We start from the raw sequence: 27532 nt of genomic DNA, 5'->3' as shown, positions 1-27532 counted from the left end.
CAGTCTTGGTATGTTCTTCAAAAGAGAGATCAGGGTCCAGAGTAACCGAGGTCCTTCACAGTTTTATTTGAGACAACTGTACAACCATTAAGATTAATTGTCAGATTCAACAGAAGATCTCTTTGTTTCTTGGGACCTAGAACAAGCATCTGTTTTGTCCGAGTTTAAAAGTAGAAGGTTTGCAGCCATCCACTTCCTTATGTCTGAAAACACAGGCTTCTAGCGAGGGCAATTTTGGGGCTTCACCATGTTTCATTGAAATGTACAGCTGTGTGTCATCCGCATAGCAGTGAAAGTTAACATTATTGTTTGTCTTCAGTAAGGCCTTTTGTCCAGATGGGAAAGGGCATTGTGGAGTGCAATAGAGGTTGCATCATCTGTGGATCAGTTGGGGCAGTATGCAAATTGGAGTGGGTGTAGGGTTTCTGGGATAATGGTGTTGATGTGAGCCATTACCAACCTTTCAAAGCACTTCATGGCTACAGAGGATGTGAGTGCTACAGGTCTGTAGTCATTTAGGCCAAGTTTGTATTGGAAAATGTGCCACATTTCATTCCAGTCCTATTTCAGTCTTGAATAGGCTAAAGGAATGTCTTATCTACATTGTAGTCTACTGTAGGCCTGTCCATCCTTGGGCACATGGGCTCCATCCATGCTTCTGTTTATTGAGAAGTGTACAATTAATTTTAGATAATATTGTTTTCTCTCCATGTGTGCTCTATTCCTCTATACAGATCTGACAGACATACAGACATCTCATACACTGCTAGAGAGGTTGTTATTATCTCATATGAATAGTTCATTACTGCTCAGTAGGAAGATGCACATACGATATGGCCTTTATAAGAATAAAACAGCCCTTAAACCAAATAAAGTGTTACCACAACTTTTTCCACAGTGTGACATCACACCTTATATAGCTTAGGTCAGTGTACCTTTATCAGTTACTATACCAACTGAATTTTGCTCTGCCCGGAGTTCCCCTAAAGTACCCCCTCATGTGTATTTTACCAGTAAGCCTGTGGTCTCAAGAGTCTTCTCAAGTACCCCTGTGGATGGGCAGAGTACCCCCAAGGGTCCTAGTACCCTTGGTTGGGAACCCCTGATTATAAATGTGTGGTTACATTCACATACTCTCACATATCCAATTTCCCGTCAATAAAGAGATAATTTGAGTATCACTCCTGTATATGAGTATCATTATAGACTTCCGGAATATCAGAGCCTATTGAGGAAAATCAGCAGAGAAAAAACGATAAAAATAAGATAAGGAAGTTATACCCATATCTGGTGCAAAACTTCAAAATAAAAGTCCCTGAACGAATCTCGCAAATAAACCCCTATTTCTGAATCGAATTCATGCAGTGAATTCAGGTGCAAAATTGTTTTTAGTCCAGAAATATCGATACAAACATCAATCAAATTATTATAAAACATAATAACATCGACAACAGGTTAATAAAAGCAACATGTTGATCAAGCCATATGGATGTCGACTCTTACTTTGAAAAGAGATTGGGGTCTGATTTTTTTCCGAGTCCTACACAGAATTGTTCGTCACAGCTACGCTCATCTGAGGTCAGAGAGGAGCCTGATACGACGGGGGCGAGAGAACAGTGCAACTATATAATCTACCAGTGTCGAATGAGGAAGTCAGTGTAGTGAAAAAGATAAAACATACAAAGATGGTGAAGATAACTTTCCAGCCGATCACGGCGCAGAAACCAGAGAAGGAGCTCGATGGAGACAAAGCCGAGATTCTCATGCCCTATGAACACGTGAGTTCAGCGTCTCTTTTCTTTGTTCCATGATGTATTGACAGCGTTGGGGTAAAAATAGGGATGTTTTGCTGACCAATGCAATAATTAGATTATATCAGGGCTATGTTTTCTTATTTGCGTTATAGTTCAATCGTTCACTATTTGTTCATGTAGCCTAATGATTGCGTTGATGTAAATTGCAAAATATATTAAAGTCCAAAAGAGCCCATAACATCAGTTGTAGACTAATTTGCATAGTAGACTATCACGATATCATTTAGGCTACTGTTACAGTATCATGTGTTACTACTACTGTTACTAGAAATTATACACTGCTGCTGTGAAAGCGCTGGAAACACGCATACAAAGTAGCCTAACCTTTTAAAAACGATACAAGCTAGCCAGCGAAGCCGGAGGATGTTGACATTACGTCACCTTGTGAGGCTAGCTGGGGACACTGCAGATAACTCGGTGTGCAGCAGACGTAACCACGAATCGTAGGCTGGCTATCCTAGACCATGCTACTCGAGCAATTACAATTATTAATGTTTATCTAAAACTTCCAAGACAACACGTTATTAGGTTGATATTGGGAAGTTGAATCTTCTCGACAGTCTGTAAATTGTGCAAATAAATGGGGACGTTATCGCTGCGTTATGGTTACGTCACCGAGGTGTTTTTCCCAAGCAAATCCAGCAGGCAGCGCGTAAGGGGCACCTGCGCAGTTGGGCTGTTTTTAGAAATAAGGGTGCATGTATTTCAATAGTGTAGTGGGATTTCCTTTCCTTGTGTCATTGCCCTCATCTATGCAGTCTGCACTGATCTAAAAATACTTCCCAGGTGCAATATGCTAGAAGAAAGTCATACTTTGGTTGGCTTTCATCTGTTCTCTTCTTTTAAATCGGATAAAGGAGATGAGGAAAGGAAGTGACACTTGTTGAGAGATTCATAAGAAATATACATTTGGTTACAGCTGTCAGGGAGCTGCTAAAAGGGTGGCCATACTGCATTTGCATAGAAAGCCTCCCACACTGTTGTGTCTATATGAAGCTGCTCAATATGTTAGCACTGACATCACAGTTATAGGTCTGTCTGTCATTAGAGTGCACCTAGATGGGATATTGTCAGGCAGGCTAATACAATTCATAGTAAATCTGAAACTTATGCTGAACATTAAATTGTATTTCTGCAAGTGACAGAATCCATGCATTTACAGCTTTGCAGTTGAACTGTTAATCTAAGCAACTGTAGGAGCTAGATAACTCTACCCTCATCCATCAGATTCAGAAATGGTCAACATTGACTTGATTATGACCCCAAAATTGATGTGAGTTTCTAGGCTCTAGAAATTAGGCTGTATTTTGCTAGTCAGATTAGTTAGCTCAAGTAAGATCGAATCTAGATCTGACGTAGAACTACACTGAACAGAAATATAAACGCAACGTTTAAGGTGTTGGTTTCATGAGCTGGAAAAAAAATCCCTTTTAGTTTCCATATGCACAATAAGTTTATTTCTCTAAAATGTTGTGCATACGTTTTTTTTTTATATCCCCGTTAGTGAGCATTTCTGCTTTGCCAAGACAATCCATCCACCTGACAGGTGTGGCATATCAAGAAGCTGGTTAAACATCATGGTCATTACACAGGTGCACTTTGTACTGGGGACAATAAAAGGCCACTTTAAAATGTGCAGTTCTGTCACACAACAGGGGAAGGGGCTAATATTTCTGTATGTAAAACTCATTCTGATTGGCTGGCCCTGGCTCCCCATCCCAAGTTTCCTCCCAGGCCCACCCATGGCTGCACCCCTGCCTAGTCATGGGAAATCCATAGATTAGGCCCTAATGCATTTATTTAAATTGACTGATTTATTTATATGAACTTTAACTCAGTCAAATCTTTGAAATGGTTGCATTTATATATTTTTGTTCAGTATACATCTGTGTTTGGCAAGTCCCAATCTGAAGGTGTGAGATCGTGTACCTCAAATGAATGACATGGTTATGATTTTGACGTCATGTAGGGAGGTGGGAGACAGGGGATGCTCGCAAAGGAGACGTGTGGATACCAAATCTGTATGTGTGTGTGTATAAGGATTATTAATACCAAATCTGGCTTGAGATTCCACTTCCACGCAATCACTGTGATCACTCCCTCCCACTGGAGGTGTGTGTGATGTAACGCTGTCACAGCTACAAGTAGGGCATGTGGAAGTCGAGTCCTAAGAATAGAACTCCCAGACAACCGTGACAGCCTCCCTCGCCATCACTCGGCAAGCACAACGCAATCTGCCTCATCCCTTTTGATCCTCCATAGTCCCTAGCAACTGTGTGTGGGTACCGTTTCTAGGTGGCGAGTAGTGTGTCGCTAATAGCAAACAGATTGACGGTAGGGCTGAGAGACTGGGGGTGGGCAGTTGGGATGACAAGGCATCTTCAGCATCTCTAGCCTTCAGCCTATATTATAAAACAGATTTATTTCTGCTCTGATCAATGTGACTATCTGCTTATCTATTACCACCAACATTGAGTGAAACGGAAACATAGTGGGAGCATCTTGCTGATGAATCAAATTTTATTTGTCACAGGCGCTGACTACAACAGGTGTAGTAGACCTTATTGTGAAATGCTTTACTTACAAGCCCTTAACCAACAATGCAGTTCAAGAAATAGAGTTAAGAAAATATTTACTAAATAAACTAAAGTAAAAAATAAAATAAAAAGTAACACAATAAAATTGCATAACAAAAAAGAGGTAATATACAGAGGGTACCAGTACCGAGTAAATGTGCGGGGGTACAGGTTAGTTGAGGTAATTTGTACATCTAGGTAGCGGTAAAGTGACTAAGCATAGATAATAAACAACAAGTAGCGGTAAAAACGGGGGCGGGGGCAATGTAAATAGTCTGGTTGGCCATTTGATTAATTAACTCTTAAGTTTAATAATTGTATCTGACATTGGCCTGTAGGTCTGACCTGTGTATTGTTTCTTTCTCCAGGAGGAGCTGGTTCTTCCCCTGAGGCCAAAGCAGTCTCATCTGAACGGGCTGTGTTGTCTCACCTTTGGCCTGGTGGTCTTCATGTCAGGACTGGTGCTGGCCTCCATATACGTCTACCGGTACTACTTCATACAACAGGTATACTACTATACTGCACCACTCTGCACTCCACTATTCAACTACCACTAGTACCTCCTATTTTATACCACAAGTCAGATATTATACTATTTTTTCATACTACCTTACAACTATACTACTTTATACTACACTATACTACTGTACAACTGCCAGTAGTAGCTACTATTACATCATACCTCACATGTTCAATCATACAGACAGATTGGTTCTGACTGAAGAAATGATGCATGCTATAGATATACCACAGATGGATATCCCCATGACTATACTAACCCTGTTCTGCTCTGTCCTCCCTCTGTGTGTTCTAGATTCCTGAGGACAGCCTGTTCCACTGCAGGGTTCTGTATGAGGACTCTGTGTACGCCCCCCTGCACGGCAGACAGGAGCTGGAGGAGAACGTGGGCATCTACCTGGATGACAACTACGAGCAGATCAGCGTGCCCGTGCCCCACTTCGGAGGGAGCGACCCCGCAGACATCATCCATGACTTCCAGAGGGTAAGTCATCCCTATGCCTGTCCCACACACTCATTGTGTAGTGTGATACAAGGTGGCCATTTTGTGTCCAAATGCTCGCCCATTGGTATACATATGAGAATAGGATTCTGGAGGACATGTCTATTAGGGTCAGTGGTCTATAAGGCAATGAACGTTTTATGTGATATTTTCTGTTAGTTAGCATACTGGAGTGAAAATAAAAATCTAATTGTATTTGTCACATGTAGACCTTACTGTGAAATGCATACTTACAAGCCCTTAACCAACAATGCAGTTTTAAGAAAATAGAGTTAAGAAAATAATTACTAAATGAACAAAAGTTTATTTATTTTTTAAATAAAAAAAACATGATTCATGTTTTGTTGTCATTTCTAATTCCAGGGTCTGACTGTGTACCATGACATTGCCCTGGACAAGTGTTACGTGATTGAGCTCAACACCACCCTGGTCATGCCACCAAGGAACCTCTGGGAGCTGCTGGTCAACGTCAAGGTACGCTATTGTGTTGTATCTGGGTTAGGTCTGTCAGAGGAAAACTGTTTATGTGTGTGGCTGTCCATCAGAGGGACAGCCTGTCCTGTGAAGGGCATTGTACTAACGGGAGGGTTTCCAACTGGCGGTCCGCGGGCCGAACTTTGTATACAGTAATAAAAAAAAACAGGAAATCAGCTCCAAGTGTTTTTAATTTAAGTAGTCTGTTCCTAAGTAGTCCCATGTATAATAGAGAGACATGACATTATCGTATACAAATGTAAGCAAGGTTTGAAATGATTGTTTTAGTCAAACATTAAATCTGTTTGGGATTCTTGTGGTCAATTTACAGTCTACATATGATTTGTAATTATGTTCCGGGCCCCCCGACCATCCGCTCAATAAAAATCAGTTTAGTGGCTGAATCTAGTTGATGATCCCTGTACTAATGTATGTGTTTGTGTTTCTCTCCCTCTCCAATAGAAGGGGACTTATCTGCCCCAGACCTACATTATCCAGGAGGAGATGGTGGTGACGGGGAGGGTGAGGAACATGAGACCGCTGGGGCCCTTCATCCACCGGCTCTGCTACGGCAAAGACACCTACCGCCTCAAACGCCGACGCGACGCACGTCGACGTAAGTACAACACACACACACCAACAACACATCGTTGTTCCTTCTGTCTCACACATCCACATACACTTTCACACACATTTCACACACAGATGTCCTTGTCAACATGAGATGCATGTAAGTACTAGGTCATCAGTTAGGCTCTTCCTGTCCTGCACAGAGGAGAGGAGAACAAAGGGTCGTGTGTTTCACAGTAGTCACTGAGTCAGTCTGAATCCATGGGCTGGCTGACTGTCTGGTGACACCCCTCATCACAGAGGAAACGGAGATGGCCAGGTCCATATCGGTGCTTCCTGTGCTGGCTCAGAGAGAGAGAGTGAGAGTGTGTGGGCTCTGCCAGGCGCTTGCCTCCCACTGTATGAGTTCTAAGTGACCTCCACACTCAGATCCTTCTTGATCACCATGTCAGAACCATCGTGTGTGTGTGCATGTGAGTCATTTTTCCAACACACCACGCAGGTCCAATGATCAGACAGCGTGCGTGGGGGAGGAAGTGATGCGTAGTAGTGATGTGCTCCTTGAGCCTCTGTGATTGGCGAGTTGTAAAACCAGAGCATTGATGTAACATGCTTCCTCTGAGCACATATATGGGCTGACGAGCAACTACATTGATCCACGATGAGGCTGGTACTGGTAGTCATGGTAACAGTGAGGTAGGCAGTGGGATCCCCCTCAACTGTTTATATTGTTCAATATCTAGTCTTCAGAGGATGATACCATAATGGTTATTAGGCACCTACTATGTTGACATATGGGGAGTTACCTCTGTAACCCAGCAAAGCAATAGCACCATAGATATCCCAAACCCTATGGATCATAAGTATAACATCATTGAACATGACACATAAAACTGTTTGTAAGCTTACCTCTTCCATTCTTCTCTCCCTCCTCCAGGCATCAACAAGCGTGAGGCGAGGAACTGCCACAGCATCCGTCACTTTGAGAACACCTTTGTCGTTGAGACAGTGATCTGCGACAGGGTCTAAATACTGAGAAAGAAGATGGCAAGATGGCCACCCTACACCACCAAGCCCACTCTGAAACCATACCTCGCGCATCCCTTAGGCTTTATATTGCACTTTAAAAAGCATGTGTTTGTCCAATAGTTTTTTATTTGAATGTTGTTTTTTTATTCCTTTTTTGTCTCAAGTTGAATTGTTGTTTACTGCTCTGGTGTTGTTTCTATTATTTGTTTGTTTTTTGTATTCCAATGATCTGTATATTTCGATAATGTCGGTAATGCGATGAATATGTAGCTTTTTTGTTTGGGATTTCATGTCATGTTGTTGCACTGATGTTTTTTATTTGTATCGATTTGAAGTCGACGCCAGCATAATCAGATGAGTTGTCTTAGGTTTTTACTTCAATCGATTCAGATTGAGTTAGTCCTTTCTGTATAGTACTTCTAACCCTGTGCAGTGTGTGTGACAGTGAGGAGATGCTGCGTGTGTTGTGCACACACACATGTTTCTATTTGTCTCTTGGTTCAACCAAATGAACCCATGATGATGTCTTGTTTTGGATGTCCAGAAATACCGAAACATACCTCATATATTTTAGATGTTTTTTTTCGCCTGCAATTTAAATCATCAATTGTTTGTGTATGTATTCTGCATCGTTCCTATAAGCAATATATACTGTATATGGATTTTTCTTGGATTTCATATTCAAATGTGCATAGATTTTTATCTGAGCTTCTTTTGTGATTGAATGATAATTTCTCTATGGTTTGTCCCTCTTGTGGTATCTTCCACTGGTTGACTCTCTGGGTCTCACATGGCTTTAGACTGTATAAAGTAGCAGTGCTTTGGACGGGCCAACGGAACCAAATTTATAGTCACTAACGCTATGTTGAGTCCTGAGTGTGTTACTTAGGCATATATAGATTACCTACAGATGTAGCCTCTTAATTTGATCAAGAAGAACATTCCTGAAATGTAAAACTTGTGTATTTGAGGTTTAAAAAAGGCTTCTGAAGTTTGAAATGTCAGACTTGATTTTCCCTTACAGAAAATGTTACAACACCTACAAAACATTTACATTTCCTGTTTGCTGCAGGATTATTTTCTTTCTGTAGCAAACTGGCTCAAATTAAAATCCTACATCTGTACATTTGGATAGGTTTTAGAGTTGAACTCTTTCTTTCGGTGTGTCTTTCTGGCTACGTCCTGATTCTGAGAGGGAGTGTGCAAGTGCACACTTCAGGAGAAGGGTGGAGAATTAGATGCAGCTGCCCTCTTTCTCCTGTCTTAGTAGTGGGCTTGGCCTCTTGTCTGCAGTTGAGTCCTTGTAGCCAGTCTCCATCCCCACTATCCAGACTATCTCTCTATTGCATGCCTGTCTCTCTCAACCTTTTTTTACAATCGATCTACTGTATGATATAGAGAAATTCTGTTGCTGTTTTAAAGGGGACCTACTGTATGATATAGGCTTTCATGCTGTACAGTCATTTAGCTTGTAATAGCTTATCTTACTACCTAATAAATAAACATGTAAAACATCCTTTCTTTGATTTTTCATTGTCGTGTGTGTTTTAGACAAACAGAAATAAACTTAGAATACAAGGGATATCATGGGTACCAAAATCTACCAATGTTTCATATTTCTCTTAAATAAAAATATAAGAATTTCCGCAAAACACCATTAACTCAAGCACAGAAGTCAAACCAATGACCAATAATCATCGAAAATGACATTGCTACATTTCAACTACATCTCCCTTCAGAGGAAGACATTCAAGAGCTTTATAAAAAAAACGTTCTAAAACATGTATATAGACCGAAACTGCAATGTAACTTGTAATAGACATTTGGTGCATGAATTGTGTATCTAGGACACTTCAGGGATATTAGTGACATCACTCTCTCCTGCCACACAAACTGCACACACTCAACACAAGTAAAAAATGTTTAAAAAATCCCCACAACATCCAAACATGACAGAAGTCAATTTCACAAGGGAAGCGAGACTAAGCGATACAGTACAAATGCGTGTGCTTCTTATGTCAACACCCTACCAAAGTAATTTCCTGACATTTGTCGTTTGACGTATCACACGCATACACAAATACAGCATGTGTAAGAACAACTTAGAATGCGCCATGTTAACACGTTCATGACCATCTAAAGTATATTATATAATAATACAGTGCCTTCAGAAAGTTACCATTTTGTTGTGTTACAGCCTTAAAAAACTCTTAAAGATCGGACAATTTTTTTCAATTTTCGCCTAAAATGACATACCCAAATCAACTGCCTGTAGCTCAGGCGGTGAAGCAAGGCTATGCATATTCTTGATAGCATTTGAAAGGAAGCACTTTGAAGTTTGTGGAAATTTGAAATTAATGTAGGAGAACAATGCACTTTAGATCTGGTAAAAGAAAAACCAACCGTTTCTTTGTATTGTTTTTGTACCATCATCTTTGAAATGCAAGAGAAAGGCCATAATGTATTATTCCAGGCCAGATGCAATTTATATTTTGGCCACTAGATGGCAGCAGTGTATGTGCAAAGTTTTAGACTGATCCAATGAACCATTGTATTTCTGTTCAACATTTTGTATCAAGTCTGCCCAAATCTGCCTAATTGTGTTATTAACTTTTCAAGTTCATAACTGTGCACACTCCTGAAACAATAGCATGATATTATTTCACTGTAATAGTTACTGTAAATTGGACAGGGCAGTTAGATTAACAAGAATTTAAGCTTTCTGCCAATATCCGATATGTCTATGTCCTGGGAAATGTTATTGTTACTTATGCTAATCGCATTAGCCTACGTTAGCTCAACCGTCCCGTGGGGGACCCACTGATCCTGGAGAAGCTTTCATTAAAAATTTATTAAATTGACTTTTGCCCTCACCCATCTACACATGATGCCTCATAATAACAAAGATGATTTTAGCACCATCTCTAGTGTCAGTGGCGTACCGCAGTTTCTGGGCCCCCGCAAGGTCTGAGCAAGACTCTCCCCCCTAAACAAAAATATTATTTGTATTTTTTTTTTTTTTTTGTGGGGGGGGGGGGGGGGGGGGGGGGGGGGGGAGAGAGACAGCTGACTTCCTAGTAATCCATGGGGCAAAGATAAACATGTGCAGTTTTATAGCTAACCTCATGTTATTCTGCACATTGTGCAATGGGCCAGAGAGAAAAATATTGCACTGCCAGAGAGGGTACCTGTAGTTGGTGGTTTTGTATGTGATTTTGGACATCTCTGGAGGGCTGGGATAGACTGACAGACTGACGGACGCTGAACTACTGCAGCTTTCAGAGCTGGAGGTTGAAAGATAAAGGCATTTCCTCTTTTAGCAGTTCTTGTTCATGCCAGCTTATAAATTGTACTTAAGCTGTGCAATTGTTGACAACTGTGAGACAGAAGTTACTGTAAATGTGGAAGATTGTGCAAGAACTGAGGCACAGCTATCAGCCAGTGTCATGTTCAGTTTCTCATGAATCTTTTTCAAGGGGTGGATCAGCTTTAATATTGTGGATAGATTGTTGCTTCCATCAATATAATTTTCTGCATAAATTCTAATCCACCATATATTTTTGGGGTAAATATATACAGTATATCACAGAAGTGAGTACACCCCTCACATTTTTGTAAATATTTGAGTATATCTTTTCATGTGACAACAATGAAGAAATGACACTTTGCTACAATGTAAAGTAGTGAGTATACAGCTTGTATAACAGTTTAAATTTGCTGTCCCCTCAAAATAACTCAACACACAGCCATTCTTGTCTAAACCGCTGGCAACAAAAATGAGTACACCCCTAAGTGAAAATGTCCAAATTGGGCCCAATTAGCCATTTTCCCTCCCCGGTGTCACGTGACTCATTAGTGTTACAAGGTCTCAGGTGTGAATGGGGAGCAGGTGTGTTAAATTTGGTGTCATCACTCTCACACTCCCTCATACTGACTGGTCACTGGAAGTTCAACATGGCACCTCATGGCAAAGCACTCACTGAGGATCTGAAAAAAATAATATATATAAATATAGAAACATTCATACATACATACATACATATACACGCTTTTTTTTAGAATATACCTTTACTATACCCTGCAAACCTTACCATCCCTCCAACAATTGGAGTAAACTAATAAACAACACTTAATAAACAATCTTGTTGTTATTAGTCCCACCCTTCAGCTCCATTCAACCCCTCCCACCTATCGCTTAACACCATCCATTTTTATCATATCATGAATCTTTAGAAGAACATATGTAAGTGCATTCATTTCAATCAATGCTTCAGCTAAGTTTTTCAGTCTGTTAAACGCCCAAATCAATGACTAGGTCCAAAACATTTGTTTTGCCGAAATGACTACCGACCCGTAGCACTCACATCTTTAGCCATGAAGTGCTTTGAAAGGCTGGTCATGGCTCACATCAACCCCATTATCCCAGAAACCCTAGACCCACTCTAATTTGCATACTGCCCCAACAGATCCACAGATGATGCAATCTCTATTGCACTCCACACTGCCCTTTCACACCTGGACAAAAGGAACACCTATGTGAGAATGCTATTCATTGACGACAGCTCAGCGTACAACACCATAGTGCCCTCAAAGCTCAACAATAAGCTAAGAACCCTAGGACTAAACACCTCCCTCTGCAACTGGATTCTGGACTTCCTGACAGGTCACCCCCAGGTGGTAAGGCTAGGTAACAGCACATCTGCCACGCTGATCCTTAACACAGGGGCCCCTCAGGGTTGCGTGCTCAGTCCCCTCTTGTACTCCCTGTTCACTTATGACTGCACGGCCAGGCACGACTCCAAAACCATCAATTAAGTTTGCAAGTGACACAACAGTGGTAAGCCTGATCACCAACCACGACGAGACAGCCTATAGGGAGGAGGTCAGACACCTGGCCGTGTGGTGCCAGGACAACAACCTCTCCCTCAGCGTGATCAAGACAAAGTAGATGATTGTGGACTACAGGAAAAAGAGGACAGAGCACTCCCCCATTCTCATCAACGGGGCTGCAGTTAAGCAGGTTGAGAGCTTCAAGTTCCTTGGTGTCCACATCACCAACAAACTAACATGATCCAAGCACACCAAGGCAGTTGTGAAGAGGGCACGACAAAACCTATTCCCCCTCGGGAGACTGAAAAGATTTGGCATGGATCCTCAGGTCCTCAAACGTTTAACAGCTGCACCATCGAGTGCAGCCTGACTGGTTGTATCCCTGCCTGGTATGGCAACTTTTCGGCCTCCGACCGCAAGGCACTACAGAGGGTAGTGCGAACGGCCCAGTACATGACTAGGGCAAAGCTTTCTGGCATCCAGGACCTCTATACCAGGCGGTGTCAGAGGAAGGCTCTAAAAATTGTCAAAGACTCCAGCCACCCTAGTCATAGACTGTTCTCTCTGCTACAGCATGGCAAACGGTACCGGAGTGCCAACTCTAGATCCAAGATGCTTCTTAACAGCTTCTACCCCCAAGCCATAAGACTCCTGAACATCTAATCAAATGGCTACCCATATTATTTGCATTGCCCCCCCCCCCCCCCCCATTTTACACTGCTGCTACTCTCTGTTGTTATCATCTATGCATAGTCACTTTAATAACTTTACCTACGTGTACATATTACCTCAACTAACCAGCGCCCCCCCCCCCCCCCCCCCCTTACATTGACTCTGTAACGGTACCCCCTGTATACAGTCTCGCTATTGTTATTTTACTGCTGCTCTTTAATTACTTGTTACTTTTATTTATTATTCTTATCCATATTTTTCTTAAAATGCGTTGTTGGTTAGGGACAGGTAAGTAAGCATTTCACTGTAAGGTATTTCACTGTATTCGGCACATGTGACTAATACAATTTGATTTGATCACATTCACATTCACAGCAGATGTTAATGTGAGTGTAGCGACATGCTTGTGCTTCTAGTTCTAGTTCTGTGCAGTAATATCTAACAAGTAATCTAACAATTCCACAAGAACTACCTAATACACACAAATATAAAGGGGTGAATGAGAATATGTACATATAAATATATGGATGAGCAATGACCAAGCGGCATAGGCAAGATACAATAGATGGTATAAAATACAGTATATACCTATGAGATGAGCAATGTTAGATATGTAAACATTGTTAAAATGGTATTATTAAAGTGACTAGTGATCAATTTATTTTCGAGTCTGTATATAGGCAACAGCCTCTCTGAGTTAGTGATTGCTGTTTAACAGTCTGATGGCCTTGAGATAGAAGCTGTTTTTCAATCTCTCGGTCCCAGCTTTGATGCACCTGTACTGACCTCACCTTCTGGGTGGTAGCGGGGTGAACAGGCAGTGGCTCGGGTGGTTTTTGTCCTTGATGATCTTTTTGGCCTTCCTGTGACATTGGGTGCTATAGGTGTCCTGGAGGTCAGGTAGTTTTCCCCCGGTGACACGTTGTGCAGACCGCATCACTCTCTGGAGAACCTTGCGGTTGTGGGCGGAGCAGTTGCCGTACCAGGCGGTGATACAGCCCAACAGGATGCTCTCAATTGTGCAAGGTTGATACTTTGTGCAAGGCAATTGATAAGCGTTAAAACCTTTGTGGATGGGGCCTCCCTAGTGGAGCAGTGGTCTAAGACTGCTTTGCAGTGCCAACTGCGTTGCTACAGATGCTGGTTTGATTCCCAGCCCAGCCGCGACCGGGAGACCCATTAGGCGACGCAAAATTGGTCCAGCGTAGTGCCGTTTATGGAGGGTTTGGCCGGCTGGGATGTCCTTGTCCCATCATGCTGTAGTGACTCCTGTGGCGGGCCAGGTGCATTCACTCTGACACAGTCACCAGGTGTACGGTGTTTCCTCTGACACATTTGTGCGGCTGGCATCCGGGTTAAGTGTGCATTGTGTCAAGAAGCAGTGCGGCTTGGTGGGGTTGTGTTTCATAGGATGCACGGCTCTCGACCTTTGCCTCTCCCAAGGCCGTAAGGAGTTGCAACGATGACAAGACTATTGGATATGATACAAAGGGGGTAAAAATAAATTAATAAATAGTTTTAAAAATGTGTGGATGGGTATAATTTGTATGTATAAAATGTATAATAGTAATATTTAAAATTAGGGACTGATTTAGACCTGTGACACCAGGTGGGTGAAATTAACTATCAGGTAGAACAGAAAACCATCAGTATTTCATACCTTGTAGGGGTAAGATTTGAATACACTTGGTGTAGACATTCATGCCCTGAAATGATGGATTCGGAAAGTTCTGCTGCAATTGCAACTCCTGCAAAAGGTTTGCATTGTTGTACCAAGATTGATTGTACCAACAGACAAATGCAGTGGGCAAAAAGTATCTAAATTATGAAATGCTTTTCACAACAACCATCCATTCAGTTGAAAGATATTGCTCATCAATATCCGGGTACAGTTTGCTAAAAAAAACAAACAACCCAACCCAAATGCTAGATGAGATGGGAATGCCTAAAGATTGTGGACCAAATTGGCAAGCTAAGCATTGCACATGTGTGTACAAAATGTAATTAAATAAACACTAAGGCCGAAAAAAAATAATGACACTTAAAAAAAGTGAAATATACCTTTAAGAGAAAGTATAAGGCAGTTACAGCAATGTGGTAGATCTCCTCAAAAAAAAACAGGGTTTGACCAAACAGGGTTTGACTTACCACTGTGTTCTATTTGCCTTCTATGTTTTACACCATGAAGATTAAAACAGATTTTCCATCAAAGCCAGAATATGTGCATTTTTCTCTTGTAGGCCCATGTATTATCAAGATCCCAAGTGTACAGCTAGACATCAGTCACAATTTTTGTAGAACTGTAAAGGAAATGTGAAGGAAATGTTATTGTGTGAAGAGATAGCCTTGAAAATGTTCATCTTGTCTTTGGTGTCATAAACAATCCGTGCTTCCTGCCTGTGCTCGGTAAAGATATGAGGGGGGCATCATAACCCCTTCCTTAGGACCATCTGGCAGAACGCCCAGAATATGTTCTTTAAATTAAGATAGGAGACGGTGCCAGACACATGTAGGAACCAACCCAATGAATCATCTTTATGTAGGTTGTTATGCAGATGTATATAAGGCTGTATGTAAGGAAAGCCATTTTAGAGCTCACTTCAGACCAGTACTTTATGCATCTAAGTTTGACTGTGACCTCTCCAGTTTGCTGACAGTAAAGAGTGATTCGTTTAATATTGACTTCTCGTGTCCCTGTGTTGAATTTCCACAACACTTCCTAGCAGCTTTAAAACAGCAGGTTAAGGTACATGCAACGTGATGATAGGGATTGTTTTGAACAACCACTTTTAAGAAAACATGAAAAATAATACTGTTTAAGTTGTTAGAATAAGATTGAATCGAATAATTTAATCTAATGACATAACAAAACGTATTTTGGCAGTCAGTAACATAAGTTTGAAGGTTGCTGTTATATAAAAACAGTCTAATATAGGTTTTAATAACAGGTGGACTTCTCTTTGGACTGTTGTCTAACAAAGCAGTCGTGAATTATCACAAGAGCGTAAATTAATGCTAAAACAATAATGCAAAGGCTTTTTATACAATTTAGCAGGGTTGGGGTCAATGTTCATCCAGTCACGTATCTTTTGCAATCCTATCCTTCCTAGACAGTACATACAGTTGAAGTCGGAAGTTTACATACACCTTAGCCAAATACATTTAAACTCAGTTTTCACAATTCCTGACATTTAAACCAAGTAAAAATTCCCTGTCAGTTAGGATCACCACTTTATTTTAAGAATGTGAAATGTCAGAATAAAAGTAGAGAGAATATTTATTTCAGCTTTAATTTCTTTCATCACATTCCCAGTGGGTCAGAAGTTTACATACACTCAATTAGTTTTTGGTAGCATTGTCTTTAAATTGTTTAACTTGGGTCAAACGTTTCGGGTAGCCTTCCACAAGCTTCCCACAATAAGTGGGGTGAATTTTGGCCCATTCCTCCTGACAGAGCTGGTGTAACTGAGTCAGGTCTTTAGGCCTCCTTGCTCGCACAGGCTTTTTCAGTTCTGCTCACACATTCTCTATAGGATTGAGGTCAGGGCTTTGTGATGGCCACTCCAATACCTTGACTTTATTATCCTTAAGCCATTCTGCCACAACATTGGAAGTATACTTGGGGTCATTGTCCATTTTTAAGACTCATTTGCGACCAAACTTTAACTTCCTGACTGACGTCTTGGGATGTTGCTTCAATATATCTACATAATTTAACTTCCTCATGATGCCATCTATTTTGTGAAGTGCACCAGTCCCTCCTGCAGGAAAGCACCCCCACAACATGATGCTGCCACCCCCATGCTTCACGGTTGGGATGGTGTTCTTCGGCTTGCAAGTCTCCCCCTTTTTCCTCCAAACATAACGATGGTCATTATGGCCAAACCTTTCTATTTTTGTTTCATCAGACCAGAGGACATTTCTCCAAAAAGTACAATCTTTGTCCCCATGTGCAGTTGCAAACCGTAGTCTTGCTTTTTTATGGCAGTTTTGGAGCAATGGCTTCTTCCTTGCTGAGCGGCCTTTCAGGTTATGTCGATATAGGCCTTGTTTTACTGTGGATATAGATACTTTTGTACCTGTTTCCTCCAGCATCTTCACAAGGTCCTTTGCTGTTGTTCTGGGATTGATTTGCACTTTTTGCACCAATGTACGTTCATCTCCAGGAGACAGAACGCGTCTCCTTCCTGAGCGGTATGATGGCTGCGTGGTCCCATGGTGTTTATACTTGCGTACTATTGTTTGTACAGATGAACGTGGTATCTTCAGGCATTTGGAAATTGCTCCCAAGGATGAACCAGACTTGTGGAGGTCTACAATTTTTTTTTGATGTCTTGGCAGATTTCTTTAGATTTTCCCATGATGTCAAGCAAAGAGGCACTGAGTTTCAAGGTAGGCCTTGAAATACATCCACGGGTACACCTCCAATTGACTCAAATGATGTCAATTAGCCTATCAGAAGCTTCTAAAGCCATGACATAATTTTCTGGAATTTTACAAGCTATTTAAATAACAGTCAACTTAGTGTATGTAAACTTCTGACCAACTGGTCAAAACATATTGATACAACAGTAGCTAAGCTGGGGAGAAGTCTGTCCATAATGAAGCACTGTTTTTCCTTCTTAACAGCACTATCAACAAGGCAGGTCCTACAGGCTCTAGTTTCTACCTTCTTAACAGCACTATCAACAAGGCAGGTCCTACAGGCACTAGTTTTGTCACACCTGGACTACTGTTCAGTCGTGTGGTCAGGTGCCACAATTGCAATTGGCTTAGAACAGGTCAGCACAGCTGGCCCTTGGATGTACAGAGAGAGCAATACTTTCTGAAGGCATAGTTTGTGTACATGTGTTTTATCGTAACCACAGCGACATTCAACATGCGCACAGACAAATTAGGTTTTCTCCGTATGCCGTCAGAAACTAGTGGTGTGCTGTCTTAGCCTACATCCCTCATCTGATGACAAAGTTTCATGAGTCCCTTCTCAGAACATACAGTACACACATAGATGGCACTGCACAAGGCACAAACAATTGTGATCAAATGGAACATTTCCAAGAAAATTTTGTTTGAATTGCTTCAGCACTTTAAAAGTATTTTGTGGTAGTCAAAGAAGTTAAAAACTTTTTACTTAAGCGAAGCAGTGAAATATAGTGAAAGTTAAATATATTAAAACCCCTGGTCTCCTAGGGTGAACTCTTGTCCGAGGTAAGGCTGCAGAAGGTCAAAAGGAAAAATTGGGCCAAAATGCATAGGTTTTCAATAATAAATACTCCTAATTCCTACTCAACGTACCTTGTCCTCAAACAGTGGCAGAATTTTTCACACAGCTAGTAAGATTTCACACACACAGTAATTTCTCAGTGGGCAAAACTGGTTGAAACATAATTTAAACCAGCTCGGCTCAGTGTTTTTCCCTCCATGGGTCTTGTCAGAGCTCTGAGGTGCTGGTGGTGGCTCTTCTCTGGCTGCTAGACCTGGACCTCCTGAAGGTGAAGGTCTGCTTGGAGGTCCTCACTTCCCTGGTGATGAAGTAGTAACACAGAGCATCCAGACAACACGTGATGTTGGCCAGACTCATGGCCACCTGCAGGAACAGGCTGATATTCGTCTTGGCCATGCAGTCCTGGATCACGTCTTGACGTACCTGGGAGGAGATAGTATTCCTGTAAGGCTTAGAGTTTTTCGTGGTCAAGTCACATGGCCAGGGGAAAAAACGTTGTCCCAGACATATTAATGCACATAAGACCATAGTGCCTTATACTAAAAAGGATTCAATTGTTTTTCCCCCTCATCAATCTACACATAATACCCCATAAGGACAAAGCAAAAACAGGTTTAGAAAATGTTACTAATTTTCTAAATATAAAAATGGAAATATCCCATTTACATAAGTATTCAGACCCTTTACTAAGTACTTTGTTGGAGCATCTTTGGCAGTGATTACAGCCTTGAGTATTCTTGGGTATGACGCTACAGGCTTGGCACACCGGTATTTGGGGGGGTTTCTTCCATTCTTCTGTGCAGATCCTCTCAAGCTCTGTCAGGTTGGATGGGGAGCGTCGCTGCACAGCTATTTTTAGGTCTCCTCAGAGATGTTTGATCAGGTTCACCTCCAGGTTCTGGCATGGCCACTCAAACTTCAGCTTTTTCAAATGCAAACTTCATGTTTTCTGCTTGTTTTAGGCAGGTATAACCATGTCTAAAGATTACTTTTCAACATTGCCTGCTCCCGCGTGTTCTCATTACTTAAAAAAATGTAAAATTGTAGGGCTTCCCTCATGCCCCTTTTCATGACGGTGCTAACAGCCACGTGAGTGAGTGCTAGCTGGCTGCTGACCGGAATATGAAGATAGCCAAGACCAACAACACAATCAAATGGACTACACAGCTACAAGTAGTGAGTGGAGTTACAAATGGACTATACTATTCCACACACATAGCTGCAAATAGCCTGAAGCCACAGGGCTTTTCTCCCAGGTTCTATTTGCCTACATGTGATCCTTGTGAACCGTAGGTTGGGATTTGGACCTGGTCACATGTACATTGAACAACACAGCAGCTTTTCTGACGTTTTAGATATTTCTGTATAACATACATGTTACAACGAAGTTAGCTCTTTTACAATGGGGCCAATGGGAAAGAATGTTTGTTTTCCACAATTTGTGGGCGTGGTCGAGGAGAATTCCTTCTTATGACAAGAATACAGGCAATGACCAATGTAGCCTATTGATTGTGCTCTGAGGTGACATTGAAATTGGCAGTGAATATCACGTTGGGGGCGAGGAAACAACGGAAGCATTTTCAATGAAGGAAGCGAAGTGGGCGAGGGGACCATTGGGCGATGTGAGCATGGGTGAGGGACGTGAACAGGGTGGGACCAAATTTGGGAAAAACTGAACTTCATGCAAATACTCTACAACGTCGTGTTGCTATTGACCAATCAAAGAGCACTATAGTTTCCAGACCATAATGGATTGGCTGCTGATACCTAAACTACCTAGCCTGCGTGCTAGCTTGACTATCCAAATTCATGGATAGAATCTCAGCCCTTATCCTTTCATCACGCTGACTGGCGGTAGCCTTTTGCCCATGGTCCTGAATCGATGCTCACAGTGAGTGCTGTTTTTATGAGCGCATCTTGGGCTACCAGTCTTTCTGGGGCTTCTCGGAATCACAGTGTGTGCTGTTTCAATGAGCGCACTTTGGGCTACCAGTTTTGGGGCTTCTCTTAATCTTAAGGATCGAACCATTTTTTTACATTTTCGCCTAAAATGACATACCCAAATCTAACTGCCTGTAGCTCAGGACCTGAAGCAAGGATATGCATATTCTTGATACTATTTGAAAGGAAACACTTTGAAATGTGAAATTAATGTAGGAGAATATAACACATTAGATCTGGTTAAAGATATTACAAACCAAAAACATGCGTATATATATATATTTTTTTTCATCTTTGAAATGCAAGAGAAAGGCCATAATATAATTTTGCAGTTTAGGCACAATTACATTTTGGCCACTAGATGGCAGCAGTGTATGTGCAAAGTTTCAGACTGAACCAGTGAAAAATTGCAATACATCAGAAAATTTGTCTTGCATGGAGCTTCTATCAGACTGTTAAATAGGCATCACTAGCTGGCCTCCAGCCAGTACCCTGTCCTGAACTTACTCACTGTTGCTATCCGGCTACCACACGTTTTTTCAACCCTGCACCTTAGAGGCTGCTGCCCTATGTACATAGACATGAAACACTGGTCACTTTATCAGTGGTGGAAAAAGTACCCAATTGTCATACTTGAGTAAAAGTAAAGATACCTTAATAGAAAATGACTCAAGTAAAAGTAACCCAGTAAAATACTACTTGAGTAAAAGTCTAAAAGTATTTGGTTTTAAATATACATAAGTATCAAAAGTAAATGTAATTGCTAAAATATACTTAAGTATCAAAAGTAAAAGTATAAATAATTAAACATTCCTTATATTAAGCAAACCAGATGGCACAATTTTAGATTTGTTATTTTGTACAGATAGACATTATTTACATACAAAGCATTTGTGTTTAGTGGGCCTGCCAGATCAGAGGCAGTAGAGATGACCAGGGATGTTCAATTGTTAAGTGATAATATTTCTCAATTCCATTATTTTACTTTTTAGATGAATGTGTATTGTTAGATAATACTGCACTGTTGGAGCTATGGACACAAGCATTTCGCTACCACCGCAATAACATCTGCTAAATATGTGTATGCAACCAATAACATTTGATTTGATTTGCTATAGCGTGTGTGTTTGTGTGTTGAGCTCGGAATGACATTTACTCTTATTCACCGCAGATTCAAATTAGCTACTGTCATGTAAGACATTTCACATCAGCTATGACTATAGAATATGCACTTTGTTTTATTTAGTTAGCTTTACTGAAACTCTCTAGAGAAGTAGCGGCTTGATTACGCTCATTGCGTAGCGTACTGTCACAAATTCGACAGAAATGTAGCCTATAGTTGTAATAATTGAAGTTTAAGTTATGAAGCCTGTAAGAATCTTTGATAAGTTAGTGGTGCTCAACCTGTTGAGCTGATCTGTGTGTGTTTTTAGGCGCAAGTTATGTGTAGTCTAGGCCTACTGGAGCTTGGCTGCATTTCAGATACACATGTTGTAGTGGGGCCGCATATCTTTCTTGTGCTATTATACAAAGCGATGGTTGTTGTGTACGGCTACATTTCAGATACATGTGAACAGTCGTAGGACCAATCTACCTTGTGGTATTAGGGCTCTAAAGCAATACTAGTTGTTCCCCCCTATGAATTTAAAATGCCCACTCAAGCATGTCATCCTGGAGCCGGGCCTGTTAGTAATTAACTCACCAGGAACTGCAGCAGGATGCCCAGGTGGCTAGGCGTGAAGGGGACCAGGAAGGCACAGAGACTGCTGTAAATGATCCTCACACAGGCTCTGTTCTTATGGCTCTCTTTGCCGGACTGCCTCAGCGTCCGGATGCTCTGGGCCGAACACACCACCAGCACCAGGGCAGGCCCCACAAACCCAAAGCCCAAGAGGCAGCTGATCACATCTGGGCGCCAGCCCTTCTCTGAGAAGCCGTGGAAGCAGTGGAAGGACCCATTTCCCGCCGTGCGGAACGAGTAGATGGGTGAGGTGCCCCCCAGCACCACCACCCAGACCAGGATGCAGATCCCCAGAGCAGCCCGGCGGGAGCGGAGCTGCTTGGCGCGGAAGGGGTGGCGTATGGCCACCCAGCGGTCCATGGCTATGCAAGCAATGGTGTAGATGCTGCCGTACATGCCCACAAAGTACAGGCTCTCCAGGAAGGAGCAGAGGAAGCGGTGGTGGGCCTCCCAGTGGTGGATGGTGGCGTGCATCTTAAAGGGGAGCAGGAGGAGGAGAAGGAGGTCCAGGAGGGCCAGGTTGGTCATGTAGATGGTGGACTCTGTCCACTTGCGGAGGAGGAAGCAGAAGACAACCAGGGCCAGGATGTTGAGGACAAGGCCGCACACGAAGATGGGCACATAGATGGCAAGTTCCAGTGATTTCATGAGGCGGTCTACCTCGGTGAAGGAGCAGTTGGTTTTCATGGTGCCGCTGAGGAGTAAATGGGAGACATTGGGTAAGCCAATTCAAGTAGACTTTGTCATTTAAATTTCTAAAAGGAATGGTGTTTTGATTATGAATGAGTCTCACAAACTGTAGGATAAAAATGATGGCCATACTATCTACCTTATTGATTTGTCTTTTTTTCTCACAATAATTTTTCCACTACTTTGATAATTACTTGTCCCCATGTACCCCATGTATAATTTTACTGGCACTGAGATTGAAACACCCACATGCACGCATGCATACGCACGCACACACAGACACTCACACGTGCCAATATGCAAAACCTCCTTTCTTTTCTCAGTTGTGTGGGTAGTTTACAGTAGCTGTACCCTCCTCACATATGAAAGCAGTGCCTGCCAGATTTAATGTGAGAACCCTTAAAGATGCAGTCCGGGGTCTTAAGCACAACAAATGTGTAACATATTGTACGAATTGGATTTCTAACATATCGTACGAATTGCATAAATAAATATATTTGTTGTATTTTTTTGGCACAACACATATCATGCGCAATGAATGATGTAGTACACAATTGGGTGACCCGTTTTAGCTCGTGAGCACCACTTTCAAAACTACTGGCTGAAATGTTACTAAAGTTCCGGAGCATCACTTTAACCACTTCACTACCAGTCTGCATGTCGTATGGCCAAATACTATTCCGAACCAAAATATTTTTGTGTCTGGGTCTCATCAAATACTGTAGAACTAAATTAAAGTAACCTGGTAAAATAACAACCTATACATTTTTTATTAGTTAGTCTTTTTCTAAGTTTAAGATGACTTCGGATTATGTTTATTATGTTGTTGTAGATAACCTATTATATTGGTTTGATTTGAATAATCACTCTTCTCTGAGTGTGTTTTCTGTTGTAATGATGTAACACCATCATTGGTGTGAAGTAATTAGATAAAAATACTTAAGTAGTTTTGGGAGTATCTGTACTTTACTATTTATATTTTTGACTACTTTTACTTTCCTACATTTCTAAAGAAAATAATGTACTTTTTACTACATACATTTTCCCTGACACCCAAAAGTACTCGTTACATTTTAAATCCTTAGCAGGACAGGAAAATCTTCTAATTCATGCATCAAGAGAACATCCCAAGTCATCCTTACTGCCTCTGATTGAGCAGACTCACTAAACACAAATGCTTTGTTTGTAAATAATATCTGAGTGTTGGAGTGTGCCCCTGGCTATCTGTAAATAAAATAAAAACAAGAAAATGGTGGCGCCTGTATATTTAACACCAAATACTTTTACTCAAGTAGTATTTTACTGGGCGACTAACTTTTAATTTGAATTTGCCGTGAATAAGAGTAAATGCCATTCCGAAAGCAACACACAAACACACACGCTATAGCAAATCAAATCAAATGTTATTGGTTGCATACACATATTTAGCAGATGTTATTGCGGTGGTAGCGAAATGCTCCAACAGCGCAGTATTATCTAACAATACACATTCATCTAAAAAGTAAAATAATGGAATTGAGAAATATTATCACTTAACAATTGAACATCCCTGGTCATCTCTACTGCCTCTGATCTGGCGGGCTCACTAAACACAAATGCTTTGTATGAATAATGTCTATCTGTACAAAAATAACAAATGTAAAATTGTGCCATCTGGTTTGCTTAATATAAGGAATTTTAAATGATTTATACTTTTACTTTTGATACTTAAGTATATTTTAGCAATTACATTTACTTTTGATACTTATGTATATTTAAAACCAAATACTTTTAGACTTTTACTCAAGTAGTATTTTACTGGGTTACTTTTACTTGAGTCATTTTCTATGAAGGTATGTTTACTTTTACTCAAGTATGAAAATTGGGTACTTTTCCCACCACCATACAGTGTATACAGTAAGTGAAACCTTACCTTATAGATGCCAGTCTGCTGGTGTGTCTGTCTGTCAGTCTGTCTATCTGTGCCAGACAAATTAGTTTAACACTTCTGCTTTCAGTACCTTTGTTTTTTTTCATGACCACTTCCTATGTGAGAGAACTCCAATAGTCTGAATTGGTGCTCTCTACACCAGGTTACAGCTGCAGACAAGAGGTTATGTCTGGGACATAACTTAGAGATACAAACACAAATCAGAACAATCACAATTGTTTGAGAACATAGTGTCATTCTTCTACCACATATAACATATTATATACAGATTTAAAAAGTCAAAGGCCTAGATTCAATCAGATCAATCGTCAACCGCATTAGAGCTGTCAAATTAGTGAGCAGCTGCACTGCTTCTTGACACAATGTTCAGCCGCACCAATGTGTCAGAGGAAACACCGTACAACTGGCAACCCAAGTCAGCGGGCATGCACCCGGCCCGCTACAAGGAGAGGACATCCTGGCCAGCCAAACCCTCCCCTAACCCGGACAACGCTGGCCCAATTGTGTGCCACCTCATGAGTCTCCCAGTCACGACGGCTGTGACACAGCCTGGGATCAAACCCGGATCTGTAGTGACGCCTCTAGCACTGTGATGCAGAGCCTTAGACCGCTGCGCCACTCGGGAGGCCACGAGCAGCTACTCTCTTGAACATTGTCACGAAGCCACACCCGTCCCACTCGCATTTAGGTCAGAACGAGAAAATGATACTAACCCTATATAGAAATAATGCCGCTCAAATTCTAAATCATTCAATTAAATTATGAGGATTTCTATCAGCCTAATCGAGGTGTAGATTACATCTCAAATTCCAGTGTTCTAACTTGTAAACAAGGTTGCATGGGATTTCTCTTAATGTGACTCCGTGCAACCAGTAGGAATACTTTGGGTATAATGCCAGGAGCCACTTGTGGATTTGATAGCTCAAACGCAGTTCCGACACCACCAAAACAACCGGCATACCTATGCCGACTAAAGCGGTTCTGATTGAATAGAGCCCAATGTCTGTCAGCACAGCAGCAACATAGCCAGAAATAATTGGGGTTAGACAGCCACATCCCTTTGAACAATTGAGATGAGTTCAACAGTGAGGTACGCTTTTCACCAAGAGGTCCAAACGTCTTGCAATGTCATTGATGTACATACACTATACAGCTGTCACTAGCTTTCTTTTTAATAATTTTACGTGTATTCATTTTTCAATGTAATTTGATTAACAAACTATGAACCAGAAAAGTGAATCTACAGCTTTAATCCTGGTTACTGTAACCAAGGGCGTAGGAGCCAGGAGGGACAGTGGGGACATGCCCCCCCCCCCCCCTCCTATGTTAGAAGCAGGTAAAATGGTCCCCCCCAATAAAAATAACATATAAAACATTGCAAGACTTTTTAGAAAAATGTGTCACCAGATGTGTTGAAGGACTTTTATTTTGAAAAGGCCTCTTCTGCTGGAACGTGAGTCTCTTCCCCTGCCCCATGACTGGTTCCTTCTCACTCTTGGTTGTTACAAGTAGTGTGTTAGTGAGAGAAAAAGCACTGTGCAGCAGCACCACCAACATCACACACACAACACTGGGAAAAGTAATTGTTGTTTGCAACAACAAAGAAAGTTTGAGTAAAAAATGTATGAATGTAAATACACTTTGATATGTAGAACAAAGATGAGCAACTATACACTTTCTCGTGTCTAGTAGCTAGTTAGCTTTACATTTACAATTTAGTCAATGTTTACTTGTGTCAGCTTTTAGCTAATGCTGGGTAGTTCTGGCTATGTGAATAACTGATAGGGAATGTTTTGAAGCCAAGAATAGTTACTAGCTGCACAATCACTGTCAGCCTTCAAGTTAGAAATGGATGTGTCACCAGTCAAAAAGAGAAAAACATAGGAAGTACCATTTTTTTCCAAATGAGTGCAATGGACTGTAAGTAAGGCTCTTGACAACTGTGCGCACACCACCCCTGGCAAACTAGCTGGCAAATTTGATTGCTTTCAGTTTAGATGTCTCTCAGTGATTATGGGTCATGAAAGGGAAAAGGGATACCTAGTCAGTTGCACAAATGCATTCAACCGAAGTGTGTCTTCTGCATTAATCCCAACACATCTGAAGGTTGATCCATATGTTAAGACTTTGTTTGGTGCATGATCTGGCAGGAGAGTGACAGCCATGAACAGACAGAAAGGGAAAGCGAGAAAGGCCACAAACCAACCATAGATTTCTAGAATGCAAACACATTTAACCGTTCTGATTGGTCCCAGAAACCAATGGGTTGGGCTCGAGCCAGAACATACATGGGTAAAGCAGTGTTTAGAAAATGTGTCATTGACTTTGATACTCTGATTACTTAGAGATGGTCCAATCACTGATTACGTTTATTTTTTTTACAATTTTACCCCTTTTTCTCCCCAATTTCGTGGTATCCAATTGTTTTAGTAGTTACTATCTTGTCTCATCGCTACAACTCCCGTACGGGCTCGCGAAAGACGAAGTTTGAAAGTCATGCGTCCTCCGATACACAACCCAACCAAGCCGCACTGCTTCTTAACACAGCGCCATTCAACCCGGAAGCCAGCCGCACCAATGTGTTGGAGGAAACACCGTGCACCTGGCAACTTTGGTTAGCGCGCACCATGCCCGGCCCGCCACAGGAGTTGCTGGTGCGCGATGAGACTACGATTTCCCTACCGGCCAAACTCTCCCTAACCCGGACGACGCTAGGCCAATTGTGCCGGTCGCGGCCGGTTACGACAGAGCCTGGGCGCGAACCCAGGGTCTCTGGTGGCACAGCTGGCGCTGCAGCCCTTAACCACTGCGCATCCCAGGAGGCCCACTGATGACTTTTAACTGTGTATATTGCTGGTTATTATTACAGTATAACAACAGTGTTATAAGTTGAAAATATTACGTTAAGTTTCCAACCATACAGTATGTAGAGCAGCAGTGGTAACAACCTGACATGGGGGAAGTGAGAAAACGACTAGGAAATGAAACCATACAGTAGCAGAAAAAGTGTAGAATATATG

General features: G+C 41.6%; 2 protein-coding genes across 2 annotated transcripts; one reads left to right on the top strand and one right to left on the bottom strand.

The window, feature by feature from the left end:
* Positions 1-1540: 1540 nt before the first annotated feature.
* LOC110508799 (integral membrane protein 2C) lies at positions 1541-9000 on the top strand. The gene is made up of 6 exons (XM_021589626.2): positions 1541-1778; positions 4759-4896; positions 5205-5393; positions 5775-5885; positions 6348-6501; positions 7393-9000. Exons 1-6 carry the CDS (start codon positions 1686-1688, stop codon positions 7482-7484), a joined length of 777 nt encoding a protein of 258 aa, XP_021445301.1. The 5' UTR covers positions 1541-1685; the 3' UTR covers positions 7485-9000.
* Positions 9001-17650: 8650 nt separating this feature from the next.
* On the bottom strand, positions 17651-24668 carry LOC110508797 (G-protein coupled receptor 55-like). Its single transcript, XM_021589625.2, has 3 exons — positions 24495-24668; positions 21854-22586; positions 17651-18633 (listed from the first exon to the last, which is right to left on the bottom strand). The coding sequence occupies exons 1-3, from the start codon at positions 24596-24598 to the stop codon at positions 18418-18420; spliced, it is 1053 nt and encodes a 350-aa protein (XP_021445300.1). The 5' UTR covers positions 24599-24668; the 3' UTR covers positions 17651-18417.
* Between the last annotated feature and the right edge of the window lie 2864 nt (positions 24669-27532).

This window comes from Oncorhynchus mykiss, chromosome 28, assembly GCF_013265735.2.
Source record: "Oncorhynchus mykiss isolate Arlee chromosome 28, USDA_OmykA_1.1, whole genome shotgun sequence".
Lineage (NCBI taxonomy): Eukaryota > Metazoa > Chordata > Actinopteri > Salmoniformes > Salmonidae > Oncorhynchus > Oncorhynchus mykiss.
This window is presented reverse-complemented; position numbering and strand designations above follow the sequence as displayed.

What these genes read in the sequence shown, in the direction of transcription:
- LOC110508799 (XM_021589626.2), top strand. Translation starts at nt 1,686, where the DNA reads ATGGTGAAGATAACTTTCCAGCCGATCACGGCGCAGAAACCAGAGAAG. An exon ending in TCATCCATGACTTCCAGAGG is followed by an intron (nt 5,394 to 5,774) that starts GTAAGTCATCCC and finishes TTCTAATTCCAG; the next exon opens with GGTCTGACTGTGTACCATGA. An exon ending in AGCTGCTGGTCAACGTCAAG is followed by an intron (nt 5,886 to 6,347) that starts GTACGCTATTGT and finishes CCTCTCCAATAG; the next exon opens with AAGGGGACTTATCTGCCCCA.
- LOC110508797 (XM_021589625.2), bottom strand. Translation starts at nt 24,598, where the DNA reads ATGAAAAAAAACAAAGGTACTGAAAGCAGAAGTGTTAAACTAATTTGT. An exon ending in AGCAGACTGGCATCTATAAG is followed by an intron (nt 22,587 to 24,494) that starts GTAAGGTTTCAC and finishes TTTACTCCTCAG; the next exon opens with CGGCACCATGAAAACCAACT. An exon ending in GCATCCTGCTGCAGTTCCTG is followed by an intron (nt 18,634 to 21,853) that starts GTGAGTTAATTA and finishes ATCTCCTCCCAG; the next exon opens with GTACGTCAAGACGTGATCCA.